The sequence below is a fragment of the Gambusia affinis genome, linkage group LG07 (assembly GCF_019740435.1).
Source record: "Gambusia affinis linkage group LG07, SWU_Gaff_1.0, whole genome shotgun sequence".
NCBI classification, from domain to species: Eukaryota; Metazoa; Chordata; class Actinopteri; order Cyprinodontiformes; family Poeciliidae; genus Gambusia; species Gambusia affinis.
This window is the reverse complement of record NC_057874.1, coordinates 15,520,547-15,544,140: the sequence shown is the minus strand read 5'-3', so window position 1 is coordinate 15,544,140 and position 23,594 is coordinate 15,520,547. Positions and strand designations below refer to the sequence as shown.

At 40.5% G+C, this 23,594-nt stretch overlaps 2 protein-coding genes across 6 annotated transcripts in view; one reads left to right on the top strand and one right to left on the bottom strand.

The window, feature by feature from the left end:
• LOC122833767 (histone deacetylase 7-like) overlaps positions 1-5,665 on the top strand; it is a 48,054-nt gene extending 42,389 nt beyond the window's left edge. For all 4 annotated transcript variants that reach the window (XM_044121630.1, XM_044121628.1, XM_044121631.1 and 1 more), the window contains 2 exons: positions 1,423-1,570; positions 2,224-5,665. In XM_044121630.1, coding sequence (XP_043977565.1) covers positions 1,423-1,570; positions 2,224-2,245 — 170 coding nt within the window. In that variant the 3' untranslated portion in view covers positions 2,246-5,665. The remainder of the gene's footprint in view (positions 1-1,422; positions 1,571-2,223) is intronic.
• A 584-nt stretch (positions 5,666-6,249) lies between these two features.
• Positions 6,250-14,985, bottom strand: LOC122833766 (twist-related protein 2-like). Of its 2 annotated transcripts, XM_044121627.1 has the most exons (3): positions 14,605-14,985; positions 11,414-14,521; positions 6,250-7,209 (listed from the first exon to the last, which is right to left on the bottom strand). In XM_044121627.1, the coding sequence occupies exon 2, from the start codon at positions 12,317-12,319 to the stop codon at positions 11,747-11,749; it is 573 nt and encodes a 190-aa protein (XP_043977562.1). In that variant the 5' UTR covers positions 12,320-14,521; positions 14,605-14,985; the 3' UTR covers positions 6,250-7,209; positions 11,414-11,746. The 2 variants fall into 2 exon arrangements, 1 of the variants encoding a protein (XP_043977562.1); XR_006371054.1 differs by lacking the exons at positions 11,414-14,521; positions 14,605-14,985 and adding an exon at positions 9,773-11,392.
• Between the last annotated feature and the right edge of the window lie 8,609 nt (positions 14,986-23,594).

The following is a 23,594-nucleotide window of genomic DNA, read 5'->3' as shown; positions in this document are numbered from 1 at the left end:
CAAAGCTGGTTGGGTAATACCCACAAGACTTTGCAGCAAAAAGTGTTTCTACCAGATATCAATTTGGAGGGGCTGAATTTATTTTTGGGGTTTTTGCTCCCAAACAAAAAAAAAAGTCCAAACCATGTATCATTTTTGTTTAGCTAGTGTATCAAATACAATCCCAACCAGACGGAGCGAAGATATTGGTTCCAAAGCGACAAAATGGGAAAAAGTTCACGAGTCATGAATACTTTCTAAGACACTTTATGTTCCCCTGCAGAATTTTGCAGCACTGATTGAGCAATTTCTGTTGTAATGAGTCTAGGGCACACTAACAAAGAAACTCCAAGCCTTGCAGATAATTTGTACAACAACTGTCACAATAAATGGGAGCTGAAGATAAATTTCCCTCAGTCGGCTGGAAGGGAATGTACAGGCTTGCATCAACAAATATTTTTCAGGAGATGATTTAAGTGGGCCACATTGTTCATACTCTTTGGTGATGAATGAGGTGTATGCTTATATTTGATTACATTATTTTTAGGTATATCATCCCTATAACTACCTTATCTAAATGAGGCTTTCAAGTCACTGTTAATATGGATCAATAAAGCCTCAACAGAATGTTTTATGTTAATCATTATTTGTTTTACTATCTAGTTTTTACCCAACAGTTTGTCTTCTTAGCATTTCTGTTCTCAGTAACTCATAACAATTCCCCTTTTCACTCTATTTAACACATTTTGACCTCTTTGCTTCTGCTCTCTGACCACCTCTCCTCCCTTCCATCCCTGTCTCCCATCCCTCCAGCCGTCCCACAAAGCAGACACACACACACACACACGCACCCCACACACACACATGCACGCACACACATGCACACAGCTACCCTGGCTCCAATTATCTTCAAACACTTCTCTGGCACACGACCTTCGCAACATCCCCTCCTGATTGCACACAAATGTTATCCCAACCAAATTAGATTAATTAAAAATATTTGAATAGCCACAGGAATGTTAAGCCCATAATTCAGGCCTGGGGTGAAGTATATGTAAGTTGTATGCTCAGCCAGAACACACGCACTTATAGAGAAGCAAATTTACAGTCACGGATTTCTTTTTATTTTCTATTTTCCCCCGTTGTGTGACAAAGGACTGTGAGTCCTGAGAGAGCAGACTGAGTCTGAGTTTACATTTCTGAAATTATCAAAACGGATATTTGGACCAGAGGCTGTTTATACCACAGTCTTTGCTTATATTCACATCAAACATGTACATCTAGCGGATCAAACAGCAAGCTGTACTTTCGGATAGCTTAGGCGTGTCCCCTCAAGGAGAAGTTCAGGATGAAAACAGGAATAAAACCAAGACTTAAGCCATTAATCTTTTTTTTTCCTCTCTTGTATCCTTCCTCTTGTCCATCTTTTCCTTTTTCTCTCAGGTGAGTTCTGGCAAAGTGTGAGGGATTCAGCCACGACTGTGGATCTGTCCTACCTGCAGGCACAGAGACACAGATTCAGGCGAGACTCGGACAGCGAGGCGGTCAATGCCATCGCCTCCCTGTCGATGGGGTCCCTCACATCGGAAAGGTAAAAAAAACAAAAAACTTTGAGATTATTATCAGCTTAGCCAAGTTTGAGTTTCTTCCCCACTCAAAACTCAAAATTGGATCCAATCAGCAATCTGTGAGGAAGAACTTAGAAACAAGCTGCAATTTCTAACTTATCGAGATAAGTCTGGTTTATTGGACCGTGAGACACCAAGAGAGAACAAGATGTTCTGCAGGTAACAGGAAGACTGAACACACTGTTTTATTTGTTTGAGCTTTCAATGTCTGTCGGCAATGAAGCTTGTTTATTTTGTAAATGTCACAGCTCCAATTCTCGATGGAATACGCACAAAGGCCAACCTTTTAGTATTGCTAACCACACTAATCACTGGTTTAAGATGCTAATGACAGCTTAAAATGTCAACTCTGTAAACAGATTCTCTTTGTTTTAAAAGAGTAAAATTCTGCTTCAGCGTCCGCTCTCTGACACAAAGTGTGATGTTGTTTTTTTTCTAGAATTATAAATTATTTATGATTGTTCACTGCACAATAACAGAAAGAAAGAAAGCATTCAATATATACTTTTTTTATCAGAATTGGCAAAATTTCAGTCAGTTCAGCTCTAATTATCTACAAACTAAACATAACAGTATTGCATTTTATGTCTAACATCTTTCTCTTTCTTTTTTAAAGGAAACCGCTTGAAAGAATGTGAAGGGAAAAAAAAGACCCATCTGAGGAAAGGGCAACCCAATTAAAGCTTTCAACTCAGACTCAGTGGAAACACACACACACACACACGCACACACACACTTATATATATATATGCATCTGGATCATCACTGGAACATACAAACCTGCATTACTACTGGCTGCAGCACGGCCACTGACTCAGACACCCCCTAAGGAACAGTCTTCATCTCGTGCCACATTCATGTCCCCAAAAGATTTCTCCTGCCTTTTCCTGAAAACAACAATGATCACTGAAGTAAGAAAGAAGAAAAAACTTCAAATATGTTTAAAGACTGAATAATGAAGACCTGGTGCAACAGGATGTAGCATGAGCAGAGATGAGAATTTGTTACTGATTGTGCCAAAACCTGCACGGACCACTGAGAGGTTTTTTTGGTTTGTTTGTTTGTTTGTTGGTTTTTTTTAAGCAAATGTTTTGTTGGTGGGTAGGAGGATGGCAGGTGAAAGGTGATTTTTTTTTCTGCACTTGACAAACATCGAATGAAGGAAAAGATCCGTTTATTCTGATCGTCTTGCACTGTGATCGTTCTGCGACTGGGCAGGAAGCACGTGAAGCGTGACGACAATCAAACATTTTCGTTTGTTCAAGTTTTTACTTCATTTGAATATTAATTTTTTTTGACATATGGCACACATTTCTGTGGATGTCAGCATGATATTTTCTTAAAGAGATCCAGAGTGAAGCTACAGTGGAATCTGAGGTACATATGTTTCATATTGTTTTCTGTGTCCACATATTTTCTTAAATCTCTTTTTTCTTTCTTTCTTTCTTTCTTGGCCTGTCAGCCAAGCACATGCAGCAGGAGTTTAAATAGCTGCAGTTATTGTTATCACCCTCTGACAGATAAAAGAAGACACATCATTCTTTTATAAAGTACATCTTAAATACGTAGAAATACCATCGTATTGGTGAGATTAGTCACAGTTTAGAGCTAATACCTTAAGCAGCTGGGGTGTCGATATTATGAAAGACAGATATGAATTTGAACAAAGCTCCAGTTCATTGTGATCACTCTCTAAAGATTGTATACAGGCGAAACCAAAGACACCCTGTATAAAAAGAGACGCAGACATATATTCTCTCTATCTGACATTTAACTTTTCCTGTTTCAGGTTAGTTTAATGTTCCCAAAGTTATCTATGTTTGTTCTTTGCCTGACTAATGACTGAGGTCCATTTTGACTGAGTCTTGTATTTATTTATTTTCTTTTTTTTTAATTCAGAAGTTTACATACGCTAAGATTGAAATGCTTTGACATAATTTGGGAAAGCTGAGGTGATGAAGTCATAAGCTTCTGATTGGTTAAGTCACAGTATTTGAGTGAAATGGAGGCAGGCCTGTGGATGTAGTTGAAGACAACTCTTCAAACACACTGCTTCTTCGTGTGACTTCATGGGAAAATCATCAGATAAAGAACTGAGGGCATCCCTGGTCTGGTTCATTGTTCGGTACAATGAGGATGCTTATCTGTTTAATCAGTAATATATGTGCGAGTTTGAACAACATGGACTATCCAGTCATCAGACTGGTGTGAAAAGTGCGTAGGAAGAAGCAATTTCTCCCAAAGTAAACATACTCAATATCTTAATTATGTGGTCTGATGAAGCCGGAGTTCAAGTGTTTGACCATGGTGACCATTTAGAGTTAACAAGAAAATAGGAGGAAGCCTAAAGGCCTGAGATCTCCATTTCCTCCTACTGTGACGTACCGAGTTGGCAGCATCATGTCTGGGCTCTGTTTGGCTGCTGGAGGGACCGGTGCGCTTCATAGAACAGATGAACATAGAACACATGTTGAAATACTGAAGCAAGAGCTCAAGACATCAGAGAGAAAGGTACAGCTGGGCCTCAAATGGATCTTCTGAACGGAAAATGTAGTTTCATGATGGCTTGGTGACAACAAAATGAATGTTTTGTACTAGCCAACACAAAGCGCAAATGAAAAACTTTATACTTCTAAGTGAGCAAGGCAGTTTACAAACGTGACTGGGACAAATGGCCAGCAAGCCGTTGTGAGAAGATTGTGCAAGGAGACCCACAATGTCCGGCCCGTGTTACATGTATACAGTTAATGCTACCAAATGCCAAGGAAGTGCATGTAAACTTCTGAATTTGACAGTAATAAAAATCATCCTTTTCATTATTCTTTCATACATGTTGCTAATAGAATAATTTTAGTAATTCTAGGCAACCTCAAACTGGCAATATTTAGTCAGATTAAATGTCTAAAAGTGAGAAAAGGTTTGTCATTTTACACACTGTATGTAAATACATGGCTTCAAAAGAAAAGGAGAGTGCAAAGGAAAAAGCCACATTTTGGTATTTTGAATGATTGTTGCGCCCAAGGCCTTTAAGACAGTTGCACACATAGACAAAGCGCACTTACACCTCCCTCAGAGATCTCAGCTTTGATGTTGTAAACTTTGTAAAGTGGACCAGTGTTTCTTTTCCTGTGGAGAATCATTCCTGCTGTGATTTTTTTTCTGACTCTTTTATATTTTTAATACGGACAATATGATGTGTGTTTTATATCTGTAATTTTCTGTTTACTGTCACTTATCGGCATTGACCAAACGAAGGCTTTTCACAGCTAAAGTGGAGCAAGAAAACCCGACGTAGTTGATTATATAGTCGATGATGTGCGTACAGTGCGATTGGACACAGGTTAACCACAACCACAGTTTATGAGAAAAATGTGCTGTCCATAGATTGGCATGTCCAAAAAAAAAAAAAAAAAAAGACTTCAAAGCCTTTGTGAATGTTTCTTTTCTCTTTCCAAAGAGTCAAAAAAGCATCAAAAGCACAGATACATAAACAAATCCATTTGACATTACGTGTATTTATGCTTTCAGATTTGGCATCTTTGAAGTGCTATCTGCGTGTCCAATGCAGTTAAGACGGTGCTAAAAACCAGTGTGTTTGTTTTTTTCTTCCCCTCTTTCCTGTGTGTGACATTGAACATGCAGCTCAGCACCTGTCCAGTACTTGTTGATGTAATAAAAACGTGTAAACCACATGACAGGGACGGAGCGGCCCGTGTTCAGCATCTTTCTGCTCCTCGGAGTAGCTTTCTGTGGAAAAAAAACCACGACGTCCTACCCTTTTGTCTTAACGAACAGAAAGTTTGTATTTTGTATTTGAGTGCAGATATATAGCCTTAAGACCAAATTATTCTATGATACTGACCAACCTGTGAAGGTAACCTTAACCATGTGGAGCTTAAACAAAACTGGGGGCCAAGTCCAGTTTACTGATAACTGACTGTATGATTTTTTTTTTTTGTACAGTGTAAATAGTGCCTTACTTCCCCTTCCCCCTTTTTTTCTGCTTTTGGACTTTTCTATTTTGTTTTCTATTTTTAATAAACATAACTTATATACATTTGAATGATTGTTTTATTTCCTGTAAGTCGCTGTTATGTTCTATTCATAGCCATAACAGCGATGTGTATATGTATAACAGGGTGATGTGTTGTGTTCAGATTTTCTCAGTCATTGCAATTAATGGAAAACCAAAATTTAATTTCTTTGAAAATTTGAATATTCTATAAGGTGAATAACAAAATTATATCTAACAGAAATGTTGCGTTCAGAGATACACAATCATGGCTGCTGACTTGAAGGAGGCACTCAGCAATGCAGATGAGTTGAATGCCATTAATAAAGCAGTGTGAGCATTTTTAACGCCTTAGCCGTCCCACAGAGCGATCTTGACCATCCAATGTTGCGTTGATGGTCAAGGTTTATACAAAAAGAGCCCCAACTAAGTCCTAGGTTGATATTTCTGTTTCTCCGAAATATTTTAAATAATTCCTATAATGAGTCTATATGACCTACAAGTTGGACAATTTGAATGGAGTCACTGACATTTTGATAATATTCTAATTTCTAAAATGCGCCAGTATTTGATTGTTTAATTTTCTTTTACCAGCGCAAAGTAACAGGTAACACAAATGCAGTACATTAATACAGCGCTGAGTAAAACTTTATTGTTCACAAGACAAATGATGAAAAGCAAATGGGAAAAAAAAAAAACAGTACAAAAGGAACATGATCAAAAGCAATTGGACCCACAGTTACAAATGTATCTGCTCTAATCTGCGTGTAATCACACCCTCAACGCTTTGGCACACTTTCTGAGAGGTTCGCTGGTGCATTATTTTTTAATTAAGCTTTGCAGAGATATTTCAAAGCTGCAACACTCTCTAAAGACAGACAGCCTGCTAATAAAACAAACAATTAGCTGAACTGTGATCAGTGGTTTGAAACAGAATAAAGCGGTAAGCAGGGTTTAAGCAAAACAGCGTGTACGCACACCAAAACAAGATATGTTTAAAAAAAATTAAAAATAACCAGGAGAGCGATCCAGTTACTGCAGCAAACCAAAAAGGATCTGCACCAGATTCCCGCCTTTTAGAGCCAGAGCGATTAGCTTATTAGCATTTTAGCTGTAAACATAAATTGGCTGTGACCGCCCTCTAACCATCACTGTGCCATTATCATTAGTCATCCTAATGTCTGTCAGGCTGTGAGTCATCCGAAGAGAGAAGAGTCAGGGGGGGAAATGGGATGACGGTTATCATTGCGGTGTTATCGAAGGCGCTCCATCCAGCAGCCATTTTGTTTCATTGTCACCTCAGGCCAGCTGTTTTGGTTTTGTTTTTTTTCCTTCTCATTATTTTCTATCTTTTATTCTAATTATTTCAAATGTCCTGCAGTTCGCCGTCACGTCTCCACAAACAGTCTCAGAGGCACTTGCTGAAGCAACCGCCGCTGAGTCCCGTTATCTTGAGTCGAGCAAAAGTCCAGGAGGAAAAAAAAAAAAGAGGAAGGAACCACATAAGGATGGGAAGAAACAGGAGAAATCTTTTGAAAGTTTCAAGTGAATCTTCCTTGTAGTTTAGGGAATTCCAGGTTGTGGAGATTTCTGCAGAGTATAGAGAGACAGTTAGTTAGCATTGGACGCTAAAGAGTTAAAAGATAATTACTAGGGCCGTGAAATATGTGCACACAAACAGTCTAGATTTGTGGAGACTACAACAAAACATTTCATCTGCAGCTCGCTCTCCAGTTAAAATGTGGTATTTAATGTCTCTAGAATGACTTGAAGCAGCATCAGAATAGAGAGCACAAATTAGATTTAGTGGAAATATATGATTTTTTTTTTTGTAACACATACAGAGAGTTTTTTTAAAATTATTATTATTTTATTTTATTTGTGCCTTTTAGTTCTACATTCCGAGGTGTGTTTAACAGAGCCTAATTCATTAATGGGGCCTCGGTCATGTGGCGTTTTGTTGCCAACGTGTCCTCTGTCCTTGCTGCTTTCTGACCACCACACATACAAATACACCAACACACACACACACACACACAGAGAGACAACACAAAACCATCCCACCTGCATCCAGCTCTTAGTTTGAATCCCTAAAAATAAAGATGACTATCAGAAGCCACGAGGTTCTGGACGTGGGTTTTTAAAAGAAACTGCAGATGAGCCGCAGAGGCCCTTACATCTGGTCCCAGATCGGCCGGGAGCAGAGGCCAGAGATCTGATATGCACAGAAGTGCATCCAACTGCAGATCACTCCAAAACGTATAAAACACACACACCCACATGGGCGCAGTGGAGCCAGGAGTCTCAACAGAGGAAGGAGCAGTTAGAAGCCTGGTGATTATTGTATAAACAATAGAGAGAGTTTTGTTTTCTTCTGCTCCGACAGAACAATCCTCCCAGAATTGAAGTCTCACGCTGAGCCAAACATCCACATGTCCTAAAATGGCGCTCATTAAAACACGGCAAACTGCGGCTGGAAGTGAGCATGCTTCTGTTGCTGCGTGAAATATGGAGGACGTTGTTTGTGTTATATGCAGATCAAATCAAACAAAAACACGACGTGGATAAAAGCAACTTTATAATTTGCTGGCTTGGAGCCTTGAACTGAATGCATGTTTAACTTAAAGCGACTCACACCGAAGTGCTGTGTGTTTAAACCAATAATTTGTAGATTTTAGCTGTAAAAATAAATAAATAAAATTTAACACCTCAAAACCACCACTAAAATTTACATAAATTAAATTATGTTAATCTTTAAGTTCACACATGTACACCTTTAGAAAAAAAAAAAAAAAAAAGTTCAGTTTCTCAGATTTTACAACTTATAGGTATGAATTTGAGCAAAATGTACAACTTATTGTTACTTTTAAAACTACTGGCATTATTTCTCCCAAATTCCAAGTGAAAATTTGATCATCTCAAGCGAAAATGTCAATCAAAATGAGAAAAGCATGTCGCTGTCATCTTGACCTGCTCTACATCACGTGACTTCTGGCTTCACCTCATCAGCGCCTTGGTAAGCAATCTGATGTGTGCTTGTGTGACACTGAAGAGCAGCAGCCGTCATTATCTCATTATTTATTGTCATCATCGAATTATTTATCGTCATCAGGAGAAACATTATCGTCATTTCTCATGTTGATAAACTCTAACTGACAGGAAGGGTTCAATACCTACTTTTGCTTGTTTGAATATTTTTTTCCACTGTTAGCTCAATGAAAGCATCAGGAAGGGAGCAGCATAAGTGAAAGCAGTTATTAATTGGTATTTAGCTTCACAGCTGCTCTACTTAATGTGATGAACATTTAAATTACAAGGATAATTTTTATTTATGGAGCAGTGTTTAGCTCTGTCTGTAGCTCTGACTATTTTGTCCCATTATAGTTTGACTATTGTTTTTTTTTTTGTTTTTTTTTTTTGTTTTTTTTGCTGTTAAAGCTGCAATAAATACAACAAATATTGTAATCAAATCACCTACCCCATTCTGTCAAAAATGTATAGGTGCTGATTAAATAAAAAAAATTAAAAAGTGCAAACTATTTTTAAGGCCTTTTTTTTTCCCCTATTCCCTCCTTTAAGCCCTTTTCTTTCTAGAGCTGCAGGTAAAGCTTGGTTACCTGCAGCAGTTTCCACAGAGGTGGTGATGATGACATGCAGAGCTGGTAGAAACCGTCAAGGTGCGTTCAAGGACACTTGCTTCCAGCCGTGCTCTCTCAGTTGAATGAGTCCCGGCGTGTGTCTGTCTGTCTGTCCGTCTGCTGCGGAGTCCGCAGAGGGATTAATAAGGCAGCTCAGAGTGGAACACCTGCAGCGAGCACATGGCCGCCAGCTGCACGTGTGCGTCTGGACAATGTTAAAGGTAGACGTCGCATGAAGAAGTTGCGATTCGCTGCTTCTTGCTATGAAATACGTTTTGTGCGTGTTGCGTTTGATGTTTTGGCGCGTGCACCTGCTTGAAAAGAGGCACCTTGGTGTGTCACTTAGCAGCAGAAACACATATTTCTGAGCTGGTTTCATCGAAATGCTGCCATGTATTTTTCTTTCTTTTATATATATATGTTTTTTTGCTTCTTTCTGCAACTCCTCCAAAACAAAAAAAAAAAAAAACATGGAAGATAGGAAGGATACAAAAACACGTGTGTATTCTTTTTACCTGTATGCACACGATCATTCCTGCAACGCCAACTAAACCTCCAAACACAACCACACACACACACACACACACACACACACACACGCTAGCATGCACAGCCTGACCCTCACCCTGGTGCGCACACCTTCCCTAATACCTCACAACTGGTTCCAATCTAAAGGTTCCTGCTTGTCTGGGCCCCGGCGAGGCCTGATTGCACGATACAAGATCCTCAGGAAAGAGGGCAAGGCTGCAGGGGGAGAGGGACTGATGTGCCTGTGCTTTTTCTTTCCTTTTTTTTTTCCTTTTCACTCTCCCTTTCTTCTTTCATGCTGTACCTGTACAGGAATCTGGTGTCTGTTAGAAGTGGTTGGGGAAAAAAAAAAAAAAAAGGAAAACAGACCCTGGAGATTTTGGAAGGAAAACATTTGTCTTAAATTCATCAGAGTTCTGTCAAACACCGGAGCCCCAGAGGTTAGATTATGATGCAGATAATCGTTAATTTTTTAACATTTTTTGTTTTTAAGATCATAAACACAGGAAACAAAAAGGCTTTTCTGCCGTCTGATGCCTTTGAGTCTTGCTACTGCACTAGGTATTATTGTTTGTAGTGGGGGTGAGATAAACTTAGTAAAGAAAAAAACACTTTTGTAAAAGAGATTTGTCTTTATTATATTCAGTTAGAAATATATTTTTTAGTTTGTAGAAGGAATTATTCTGCAGCAATAGAGAATAAAGTCTACTGATATACTTATTTTATATATATTTTTAAATTGCAAGTCACTGCACGTGGCATGATAATGGGATTTTTTGACTTGCGTTTTCATTTGCATTTTTCCCTGATACATGCTCCTTCTAGTTGGTGTGAAATGTTTCTTTTAAAAAATTTTGTAATTTGACCAAATTTTCAAAATGTTTAATTTAATCTATCAAACAGGTTTTTATTAACCTGATCAATTTTAATTGAGGACAAAATAGTGACAACTTCCTTTTTTCCGTTTGCAAATTTTTGAAAATTCTCCTTTTTTTTTTATACAGTTGTAATATTATCTCAACGAGACCATTAAAAATCTAAATAAAGTCCCAATGAAGTATTTTATATATTAATTTCACTTAGAAAATATTTTGGAGACAAAACGTTGCGAAACATTTTTAATTGCTCAGATTTATTTTGAACTTAAAATGTCATTGTGTTACATGTTCAGAGAAAGATAACTTTGATGTAATGCTATTAGTTTTTTTTTTTTTTCTTTTATTAGCATTTTTTTTTGGGTTGGACATGCACTGAAATTAAAATGTCTGAAAACTTAAGTCAGGCAGACCAATCACATTTTTTTTGTTTTTCCAATGCAGCTTCTTTCGTAGCATAACATTAAGTGTGCATGAATGTACGCTAAATTTGTCTCCTCTAAACTGAAAGACATTTTCGTTTCAACATTGTATTCATTTATTTTTGCTTAATTGTATTTTATTCAGTTATTAATTATTTAGCAGGCTGAAAGGCTCTAAAAAAATTTTAAAAAACCAGCAGCAATTATTACTTTTTGGCGTGTGTAAGGAAGATTGTACTCAGTAAACTCTGCTTGCACAATTGCGTATGCATATGTTTTAAAATCCTATCCTGTCTGTAAATGCTTGTCTGTCTGTGAGTACTGCTCTTACCTGAGAAGCCGCAGTGTCGTGACTCGCTGCTCTGGACTAAACTCAGGGACAGACGAGGAAGAGAAGAGGGAGCAGCAGAGGTGAGGTGGAGGTGGAGGTAGAGGTGGAGGGAGGGATGGTGGTTGCAGCAACATATATTTAGCTGATAAATGAAACATTATGCAGCACAGAAAAAAAATGTATGCAAAGGTTTTAGGTAAAAAGGTTAAGATCAGACCATGCAGAAAAAGGAGGTTCAGAGGGTCAGAGGTCAAACACAGACAGAGGGCTTGGGAAGGGAGGGAGGTGGAGGTGTGGACACGAGAGGGTGTATGAGATGAGTTTAGAGGGGTCCTAGTGGCTGGTGGACATGGCCCAGGCCCCCTCCATCCTCCAAACGGAGAAGGCGTAGCTGAGTCTCTCGTGGGCCAGGTAGTTGCAGCTGGCCAGCTTGGCGTCCATCTCGTCGCTCTGCAGCACCTGGTACAGGAAGTCGATGTAGCGTGAGGCCAGCTTCAGGATCTGGATCTTGCTCAGCTTGTCTGAGGGTAGCGTTGGGATGATCTTGCGTAAGGAGGCAAAGGCGTCGTTCAGGGACTGGGTGCGTTGGCGCTCTCGCACGTTGGCGATTACCCTTTGAGAGTGGAGCTCCTCAAAGGGCGGCTCTGGCCTCGGCCCCAGAGACGTGGGCGCCAACGACACGATGGTTGAGGGGCTCTTCTTGAGCCTCTTCGGCCCGGACGGCAGGAGGCTGTTGGTGCTGCCGGTGCTGCTCTCCTCCGTCTGACTGACGCTGTCCTTCTTTGGGTAGGGGGAGCGCTTTCGGTTTGCCTGTTGGAGGGTCTTCTTCGATGCCCTCTCCAGCTCCTCTTCACTGGCCCCCAGCCCTCCTTCAGGGGAGTTGGTGCAGGACACCTCTTCTCTCATGGCGGTGTCCGACCTCCGCTTCGCCGAGTGGTTTAGGTATGGCTCGTTTTCACGGTCTGCTGACACTCAACAAGTCACGCTTTTCTCCTTCGTCCAACAAAATCACAGTTGCTGAAGCTCCATCAGACTGGGGTCCCTCCCCCCCCCCGGCTGCCCTGCGTCCTGCTTTACCTTGTTAAATGTCACACTTTTACATTCCCTCCTTTTGCCGACCAGACAGAGCAACAAGAAGTCCTCTGACAGGCAGGTCCACCTCCGCCTTTTTTATAGCCAAACGCTAACCCTCGGGCCTGCGGTCGCTCCTCATTGGCTTCGCAGACTTTCGGAGGGTGTGGCCTGGCCTGGAACAGCCAGGAAATCAGGAAGTATACATTAGTTGGGCGGGTGATGGAGAAAAGGGGGTAAGTGGCGCTCTCAGCCAATGAGGAGAACTGTGCCTAATGTTGCAGGGATGTCTGAGGTTTATAGGTTCCAGATTTGGGGCTGGACCTTCAGTTCGCCAGCATCCTCATGGCCAGACAGCCCTTATATTTGTGACACATGCATGCTTTAGTCTTTAATGGTGATAATTATACAGTTCAATTGTCAGGCAGATCAGAAACATTCACAAATTACACATTGTTGATGTCTTTGCAGTTTTTTGCTCTTTAACATTTAGCTAATTCACACTGATATTTGTTATTATCTTTGGTCATGCTTGTGTGACCACAGACTGCAAAAACAACCTGATGCACCACAGATCAGGCGGTATAATAGCTATGTGGATGAAGAAGATTTATGGTATGAGGGAGAAAGACATTTTTTATTTTTTTTTTATTGCCATATCTTGCAATCATCTGAGCCAGCACTGAATGACTTTGGGATGCGTCACGTTTCTCCAGAGTTTCATAAAATGTGGACTGAAACACATCTCGGCAGAGGGGAAAGTGTGTGTTATGAAATATATGCGAAATTTGTTTATAAATGACAGTTACATAAAGATCTGCCAATGCTCTCATAACTGTTAGACAAATGTCTCAAACTTTTATTAACGGGTGGTTTGAAAATGTAATGCAGCAGATTTTGTGCTCTTTGTTACGTTTCTGCTCAGAAGTTGAATTTCTAAGTTCCATGTTTGACAAATAAACAGAAACATCAGCTGAAGTTGGAATTTCAAGGAAGTAAGCCACAAAATGCAGCAACATTGCATGTGAAACCTACTGAGATCCAAGTAAAGAAAACTTTGGACATTTTGCATCTCTTGAAATTTTTTGACACAAACATACTTGCAGGCAGAGTGGTCTTGCAACAGAGAGCGGTTTAATTTCACTATTATGTATTTTGTTTTGTCTCATGGTTAAAATGATCATTAAGAAAAGCGAGGTTCTGGGGGGCAAAGCATGACCCACAAACTGAGGCCATAGTCCTCGTGGCAGTGGTCGGAGGTTCGATTCCCGGCCAGGCAACATTTGCCGCAAGTATTCTCCCTCTCTTATTACAGTACTCTCTTTCCTGTCTAATTACTTTCAAATAAAGGCCACTAGAGTCAACAAAACCTTTACAAAGAAAAGCGAGGTTCTGCTGAAGGCTAGCAGCTAATCGGACGGACTTTGGGCACCACTGCTCTGGGCATCAGTCAATCTGTGCCAAGCGAAATGAAAGGCACTTCTGAATTGGCTACTTTTCAAATGCCAGCCGATAGCTTGTCCAGTAGTGTTGTATTCTGCTTCTTAAGCTGCATTTTGTTTCTCAAATCCATATGATTTATAGAAAAATCTGAAAATATTCAAAACCTTTAATACGTGGAGGTGAATTAGCATGGATCGCTGCTTGCTTGCTGCTGTTTTGTCATCTTTAGAGTTACTAACTAGTGATTGTTGACTTCTTCAAAGTATATATTGTTAAAACTGTAACTTTGTAACCCAGAGATATAAAAAAAAATTTTGTGTTGGTTTGGATGCATCCATCTAGCTGTCAGCTTCACAACATCATGAGTATTTATTTAATTTTCAGCAAACAAGTGATGACAGAACCTCACTTTATAATACACAAACTATCTCTCTAAGGTTGCGTTCCATGCAATTCCCAGATCAAAATTTGGATTTGGAAACATAAAATGTAGCATAAATAGTCACCAGCACTTGCTCCTGGCTTGTTGTCATCCACTTCAGGGAACTGCCAGTTTTCTTTTTTTTTTTATTGCACCTTCATTTTGAGAAGTCTCTGCAAATGCAAACATCAACATTCTTAAAGTTATGTTTTTGGTCTATTTTCCTCTACATCTTAGATTATTTCTTTGCTCTTACCTTTGCAAATAATTCCCATCAGAGGCTTTTGCTACAGGTTGAGAACCATGATGTTAGACAGCAACAGCTTTAAGACGTACAAGTGAGGAAAAACTCTGCTAAAACCATTTAGCGTCTCTACGAATGCTCCTGATAAAGGCTGTCCAACTCATCAGTTTCGCGTTAGGAAGTCAATGAAGGTCGGACCCTAAATAACCCCTGACCTCGGTGACCCCTCCCCCCCTGAAGAACTTCAGCCAGTAGAAGTAAGAGAGCATCTAATTGGGCCATCCACGCCTCGGGGCTGGAGCCAGCACATGTTTCACTTCCACACCCGCTGAAGCGTCTGCAGCCACTTAGAAGACGTTTTCCCCACGTTGCCAGTCGTGACCCAGCAGGTAGACCCTGCTGAGAAAATGACGTCAGGTTCTGTTTGTTCAATCTGTGCATTTGACTTACTAATTACTAAATGGTCCGTGAACCTGCCTGTGCATCCTTGTCAGTGTCCCCAGCAGCAACCATTTATGCCCAACGTGCGTCATGAGCAAAGTGACTCATCCCCTGATAGCTGGAGAACATGGTGTGGGGAATTTCCTGCTGTTGAAATTCTGGACTTTTGGTCGAGAGCACGATCTGTGGTGGCTTTTATGTAGAATCTATCTGTCTCCACAGGAACGACGCTGGTTTAAATTTAGTTTTGAACAAGACGTTGCGCAATAAACTGGTATTATTCACAAGCAAGTGGTACTTCTGTTTTGACTTTTCTTTTTTCCTTCCATGTCATCCTGTAGATGCTGCCTGAGCGTTTGGAGCCAAAAACCTGTGTGTGATTTCCACAGAGGGCAGGACGTTTTTGATGAGCCCTGTGATTGCACTGGTTCACATTTCATCCATATTGTGAAACTGAAGTCAGTCCCTGTTGGGTTTAATTGTCTCTAAAGAGAGAGAAAGAGTGAGAGCAAAAAAAATAAGTAAATAAAAAATCATCAAATTGTCAATGCAAGACCGTGCACAGAGACAGTGCAATTCATGGAACAAGTCAAATCAACTGCAGTATTGAACGGCAGTAACACAGGGAGACACTGTGGCTGATTTCAGCCTCTGGAGTTGCTGCTTACCTTGAGCAAAAGTGTGGCTCCTTGCCACCGTGATGGAAAAAATGAGCTAACAACAGGAATGTTGTGGCTCAAAGAAGAATAGAAGAGCAGGAATGGAGGGAGAGAAGAACAAGGAAGGGGGAAAGGAAAAAGAGAAGAAAAGGGAAGGGGGCAGGGGGAGGGAATGGTGCGGCTGTCCAAACAGAACCAGATGCAGGAGTGTGGAGGCTCGTTTGATCTCGATCCTCATAGGCTGATTGATGTTGCACATTTCATTTCCTTGTCAGAGTCTTGACATAATGTTTCACTAAACACTTAGGCCCCGCTCTCATCTCTGCTCTGTTTCCACGAGGGTCCGTAATTAACCCTTTCTAGAGAAAACATACATCACTGTACAGTACGCCGGCTTTTATGCGCAGCAGGAATAGCTTGGATATCAAAACAGGCAGATGTATTGTCTATTTGTGTCTCAACACCAGATGGTTCTGACCTGACAGGAATAAAACACTGAAGAGGAGACGTGCTTAAAACTTTGAAGTCCAAAGGCAGGGAGAAAGGAAAAAAAAAAAAAAAGTTTCTTAAAATTTGTAATGCAGTCAATTCAATTTCCATCAAAGAACAAAAGCTCGAAGTCCTGCGATGACGTCTTCAGCTGGTAGGAGCGCAGCGGTGTGACCAATCATAACTGGTGTGTTTGGATATCTGTGCCGGCCCAGCAAAGGGAACCAGTCATTGCGTTTCTCCTCACCTTCTCCTCCGCCCTGTGAGTTTCTTCACCCTCCGGGGCAGTGGGTATTAATGTTTGTACACAGCACACTATGCCCCCCCACACACCCTTTTCTCCTATAATCACCCTTCAAGCCCGCCATCCAAGGAGGAGCTTATGGGGACACAAAAGACAAACATCTGGGACCCATTTCCCCTTGTGGAGAAACCCTTCCTGTGGGGTATCCACTTGGAAAGGTTTTAAAGGAGGAGTGGGGTGGGGAGAGAGGAGTGCCTATGGGTGGAGGTGATGGGAGTCGGAGAGAAGGAGATGGGCTTTGGCAAAAGGTGTGGATGATAACTGAGTTACATGGAGACATGATTTGATTCTTAGGAAAAAAATAAAAACACTGAAAAAAAGTTCCCTTTCAAAAACAAGAAAAAAAGTACAAAAAATAGGGTATATATTTCTTAAAATAAGAACAACTATCTATCCACAAGAACAAGAAAATTTATCTGGTCAAGATTTTCCGAAACAAGAAAAAAAAAAATCTAACCAAAATGAACCCACGCAAATCTTAAAACTTGTGTATTTATAACAAGACCTTTTCTACTTATACGAATAAGATATTTGAGCTTGTTTTAAGAAAAATTAAGAAAATGTTACTTCACATAATTTTCTGGAAACGAGCATATGTAGGTGAACCTGAAAAAAAAAACAGATTCACAACAAGGGGGAGGAACAATTTACACCTGGATATCAATAATAGAGGGAAAAAATGGAAAACCGGGCAAAGAAAATGCAAAGCGGTGTCTATTGGCCACATGATACTTTCTGTCTCAGCTGGTTCAACAAACAACCCAAGCTTTATAAAAAAAACACTAGACCATTTTTTGGCAATAATTTAATGGGTTTTTTTGTTTGTTTGTTTTTTTGGTGTCTGTAAAATAAGCCGTTTACAAATGTCCAATTGTTAAGTCACACACTGCCGTTACCTAGCAATCACCTAGCAACCCAAGCTGAGTCCCAGGACGTTTGGTCAGCTGGTTTACCCTTTATGCGCTGTACAATGACTGCTGATAAATATAGGTGTTTTGTTGTTGACTTACCATCCAGAAACTATTTGCTGCAATGTTTTTGGTTGTGCAAGAGGCTCCACTTCTGTTTTTCACACATGTATGGTTGCATAATTGTTTGCCGCCATTTTCACCTGCGTGTGTACGTTTTGAGACAGGGGGCGTGGCCAGCATCAGCTTATTCCGATTTAAAGTGACAAGAGGCCATAAAACAGCTCATTCTGAAAGAAGCTCAAAATAGGCAGAACCGAACAAATCTCACTGTCTGAGAATAATCTTGTTCAAAAATGTTCTGGACGTGTTTTGTATTAGGGTCAGGATTAACTGTTTCAGTCTTTTTGAAAGAAATAGTTGTTTCGGTTTGCATAATTTGAGTAGCATTGGTCTTCCCCTTATTAGCTGAACTGAAACGTTGAGCTCAACGTGTGAAATTGGATGGTAAGAAAAAGTTGAGGGGAAACAACAATCCTGTCAGCGTCGAAGAACAACAGCGAACACAACCTTCAAGGCGGCGAACTGGATTTTGATGTTACTTCACTCTGTCACCATTAAGTTACTTCTTATTCAAAATTTATGAGCGTGCTACCACCAAAGCTTTGAGCGGTGGTCGACACTTTAATTCTTTCATTGAAATAAAAACAATACAACTACTTACAGCAATAACTTAGTCAATGATAGAACCCAGCCTACACACAAAAGCATAAATCCTGCAGTACTTTCTATGAACAGAAAAAAACAAAGCAGGAACACAAAGTTAATGTCAGCACTAGTTTCATCAATCACTGCATCCAGGATAAATACACAACTACAGAAACACTGAGCCAGAAATACTTTTCCTGGAAAGAAAAACAAATAGAGTGCTCAAAGTTAATGGCACCAATAGCTCTGTCAGGAACAGAAAACGCACACATATAAATGTGGAAGTGGTACTTTCGATTAGGAGGGAGAATAAAAAAATCAAGTTTTCAGAAGTAGTTAATAGTTCAGGCCGGGATTGAGATGTAGAAACACAGACTCAGGGAGTCAGGGATACTTTCTATTGAAAGAAAAAACAGAGAGAGTGCAGAAATTTAATGGCAGAAATTCCTCATGATGTGAGCCACAAGTACTTTTTTATGGTAAGAAAAACCAAGAAAGTAAACAAAGTTTATTTCAAACAGTTCCATCTAAGCTCTGCTACGCTAGAGCTTAGATGTTTGTCTTAGATAGGCAAACATCTAAGGTCTCTCTATGATCTAGAGACTCTCTAAGGTCTCTAGACCATAGAGGCAATCTCTTTGATTGTCTCTATGGTAAAGACAATCAAAGAAAATACACAAAGTCGAAAATACACAAAAGACAGAGCTAAACACAGAAATACAACTATTTTTGTTGTACAGTGACTCTTGTGATCTTCAGGCTTCTCATTTCTATCTTGTTCTAAATAAAAGGTACAGTCTTGCTTTTAAAAAATACACCCCTCTCCTGCTGCGTGCGAGCCTCTGTTGTTCTTGTTCAACCCTTATGTATCCTCTCATATGAGAACATAATTTATCATAATATTTAGCGCCTGAGCTTCCTTTAAATATCCCTCCTTTCATGTGCAATTTAGCTAATATCCTGCTCTGGCACTGATTACGCCGTTCAAGTACAATGCCGTCTGAGGCACATTACGAACAGTCCCAGCGGAGCTCCCAGTGGAGCTGGGGATATGGCACAGTGCACGGCAGGTCAGGCTGGATGATGATGCGTACAGTTCTTGTTATGTTGGACCTGCAGGGATAAGAGAGGCTCAGCTGTTACAAGACATGACAGAAAAAACAACAACAAAACAACAAAGACAACACGAGCTGGGATCGTGAATGCTCAATGTGACAAAATCCTCTGAGCAGCAAATTAAATTTTTTCTTATGGGAGTCATTTGCGTGTAAGCAACAATAGGCCCGTGAAAGAGACAGTTCCTTCGAAAACAACGTTCATTTATTTTTGTGTGAGAACGTGTCTGAAATGTTGCTTTGGTGTTACATCATATCGTGTCCATGTGTGCACACAGCAGGACTCATGAACTCATTCTGAAAGTGATAATGTGACACAGAGGCGACCCAGCAAATGCAGAACACATTGCATTTCCATCAGATCTGCTGCGCAACCAACCGGGAAAAAGGAAAGTTCATCTCATCTCAAAGTGTCACTCCAAGCAGCCAGGCAGAAACACGCCGACTCAATCATGTCTCCTAACAGTGGTGGCTGTATGGCGATGCGAATATGCTCTTATTTTCAAGGAACAGGTCAGATTTGATGAGCAGAATGATGGAGCCGAATACACACACTGTTCATCCAATCTGACCCAGCATGAGCTGCTCACACCCTCCACTTGCTTTCTGCCACGCTACAGCTAGTTCGCTACAGCAGAAGCTGCCATGAATATTAAGGCTAGTTAGCATAACCACTGACGACAACAGATAAGCAGGGGGGGTTTGTAACGGTTAGTTGCTTCTAGGTGATTAACACACACTGAGCATGATAGAGAAGACCTACCTCTTGGCTCTGATTGGTTGTTTCTGACAGGGAGCGGTGCATTTCTACAGAAGGAGGGAAATGCGATTGACTTTTTTCAAATTGTCTGTGCCGTGATATACTGTTATGACATGGTTTTATATGTAAAAATATATATTGTTTATACTAGTTACAAACTACATAATTAAATGTGAATAAAAAAACCAACATTGTAAGCTATATTTTACTTGGTCCAGCCTATACAATTGTGATGGGGAGCATTAAGGTTTGTGGTTGTAATGCGGCAAAGTATAAAAAAGAGCTATGAATACTTTAGCAATTCTCTGCAGAGAGTAAAGGTCACTCAGAGAGTCATTCGATCAAGGTGGCGATCGGCTTGTGCAATCTTGTGCAGAGCTTGCCAAGCTGCAGGTGAGCAAATAACCTCCTGGATGCTGATACAAGACAGAGAGGGATGATGATGATGGCCCTGCACCACATGGGAAGCACAGATGAAACCCTGAGGCCGTTCAAACACTTAGTACCTGGATGTTACCGGCTAATTAAACACCTGTTTGGCCCTTAAGTGGAAACCAAACACCACTAACTCTTAATTGCTCACCTAATGTTCCTGGAAAAGGACCGTCAACCTGGGATCTCCAGCACTGGACGCTATCACGCATCCAGTTCTGTCAGACGTTTACAGAGAGCCACTGCCTGAGGGGGTTGGAGAGGAACGCCGCTTCCCTCCAACAGAGCCGTTGCATGAGAAACATCAACAGAACCCGGCTTCAAAGGCGTCTGCCTTCACATTGAATCAGTATCCGCCTCCATTAGATTAGATGGCCCTAGCAGAGTTACATTGCGTTAACATTTCTGCATGGCTTCTCAAATCCATCGCTCTGGTTCTGGTTCCCCCTGTGAAGCCACTTCAAACACCCTCTGCCACGGCATCTCCTTTTGTGCTCTAAAACGGCAAATATGTGTCTCTCTCTGTAAGATGTTTCAGATGGTCCCACAGGCACAGAGAGCATCGGACAAAATAACACCAGCATAAAAAAAGAAACATAAGATCTAAAAGTACATTAAAGCACAGGGATATAAGGTGGAGTGACCACACCGGTGGGGTGTAGAAAAGTTGTGATTGACTGCTGAGTGACAGACGGAAAGAGGGAAAGTCAAGTGGGGAAAAGGGCAAATAGATTAGAGGGAAAAAAGAGTCAGTGACAGTAAATTAGTGTGGAAACAGGGTGGATGTGGACTGGGAGGGGGTTCTGAAGCTCTGAAGACATATGTTTTAGTTTGTAAATAAAACAGTAAATTGCTCTGGATGTTGCTCAAATATCTGTGGGCCTTGTTCCACGCTTTGCGGAAGTTCCTCTGTAACCGTTCTGAGGTTGCCTTCTTTAAAATGCCAAAGCAGCTTCTTAAAGTCAGAAAGGCCATCTGGTTCTCGACCAATTCAAGATGCTTGCTCTTTTTTTCCCCTCCTCGTCGTCATTCTTTTTTTAGATCAAATGATTTAGTTCGGTATCATCAGTAATGCTCTTGAAATATTGCAATGGAAAAGCCAGGGGATGAATGAATCACAGTTCCAATGTAGAAGTTGCTCAAACCAACTTGCAGTTATGAAAACCTCTATTGTTGGGTTGTTGTTGATGTTTTATTTTATTTTATTTTATTTCTAGGTTTTCTTTTCAATGAATTTTTTTTGTCACTGTTGGACTTGTGTGAAAGCTTAGTAGGTAGGAAAGAGGACAGACATACAGTAAATGGCAGAGGCTGGGAATCAAAACCCGGACAGCTGACTTGGTCTTTATACATGAGACACCTGCCATGTCGTGCAATATATGTACGCCTTTTCATAAAGATGTGTAAAGAAGCCTTAAATCTTTTGTTGTTGTTGTTGTTTTCTTATTGCAGTAGCATAATTTCACACAGGAAAACGGATCACCATTTAATTTGAGGGCAGTTAATGTAGTGAAAACAAAATCCCAGAATTGGAAAACATCTATTTTTTTGTTTGGCTAACAAAAATCACAGGTGCAACGATTACCAGCACTCTTTCTATCAATCTCCTTTGGGCATAATCTTACTTTCTTCCTGTAACATCTCACCTCTTTTTGCACAATCTGTCTGAATCACTTCGAGTCCCAGATCCTCTCTCATCCTGTTTTCTTCCCGCTCACCCTGCAGGCTTCTTGTAGGATTTAAGTCTGAGAGCTCAGGTTGTTACTAGGGCAGGTGACTTTGCACCTGGTGAACTGTTTCTGAGCTGATCAGGCCACATTAACCCTCTGAATGACCCGACTGATGGATCCATTCTCAGCTAGCAAAAGGCCGCCTCGTCACTTTAAAATTCTCTGGTATTTCTGAGAGTTAATGTACCGTGACGAGGCTCGCAGAGCCATCTGAAGAGAAACAGGCCCACAGCATTACAATCATCCACCGTACTTATCAGTGAGCACGAGGTGCAAAGCTTCATGTTCATTGTTTTTTTAAATCAGTTATTTTTTGGCATGAGAACAATTCTCATGAGAATTTAATAAAATAAAATAAAATAAATAACTTCAGACTAAAGATGCAATGCGACATGTAAAGTTTCAAGTTAAATCTTTTGAAAATTGTCAACATAAGAAAACATTACGTCAAACATAAGCAGAAAACAGAATAAGGAAATACTTTTTTGTAATAAAAGAAATTGGAGTGCATCACCTGTGTGTATTTAGAGCCTTTGTATCAGAAGTAGGAATCAGGGAGGGCAGCATTACTTAACTAATACTGTACAATAAAGTCCTTCAAATCTTTTATAGCCCAGGTTTAAAGGTGTTTTCTACCATAACTGTAAACTGTCAGTGTAGTTTATTTGCACAGCAGCTCATGATTCCCACCAGGCAGAGCTAGTTTCCACAAAGTTATGAATGGATTTTTATTTTTTATGAACAGCTATTAAATCGCGTATCGACAGACGATCAAAAAGAACGAGTTGCTCCAAAAACATATCTGCGTAATTTCCTCTAAACAGGTTCACTGAAATGCAACATATGTGTCTCCTTCATGTTGATGTTTTTATTGGGTTTGTTTGCGGATCAGAGGAAGAACGTTCCCAGCTGATGATTTGCTGGAGATTATGATTTTTGTGTTGCTGTCGCTCCGGTGTCTAATTGTGCAGGATGTTTGGGATATTTTTGGCTTCTTCCAATGTGCAAACTATTGTTTCCAGTCTCACCGCACTCGGTCAGACTGCCAGTCAAGGCGGCTTCCTTCCTTGATTTGTGTAGAAAGGAGACTTATAATTGAATAAAACAAGACCCCCTCCACACTCCCAAACCCCTCCCTTTCTCCTCCATGCAACACACACACACACGTTTTAAAGGTTGGTGTATAAAACTTAATAAGATGCATTTGGTTCCAAAAGCCCCCGGCCTCCTCAGTGGAAAGTGAGGCAGATTGTTTTTCAGACTCTTAATGTCGAAGTTTATAACAGCCGGATTAAAAAACGTTACCATGGGGATTTAACCACAACATCCCAATTACCTCGGTGCAACGAGGCTCTTGGGGCTTGCAAATAAACCAATATAATGCCATTAAGGTATGAGCGCCACAAGAAAATGTCCTGAAGGAGGGAGGCAGGAAAGCCACAGAGAAAGTGAAATA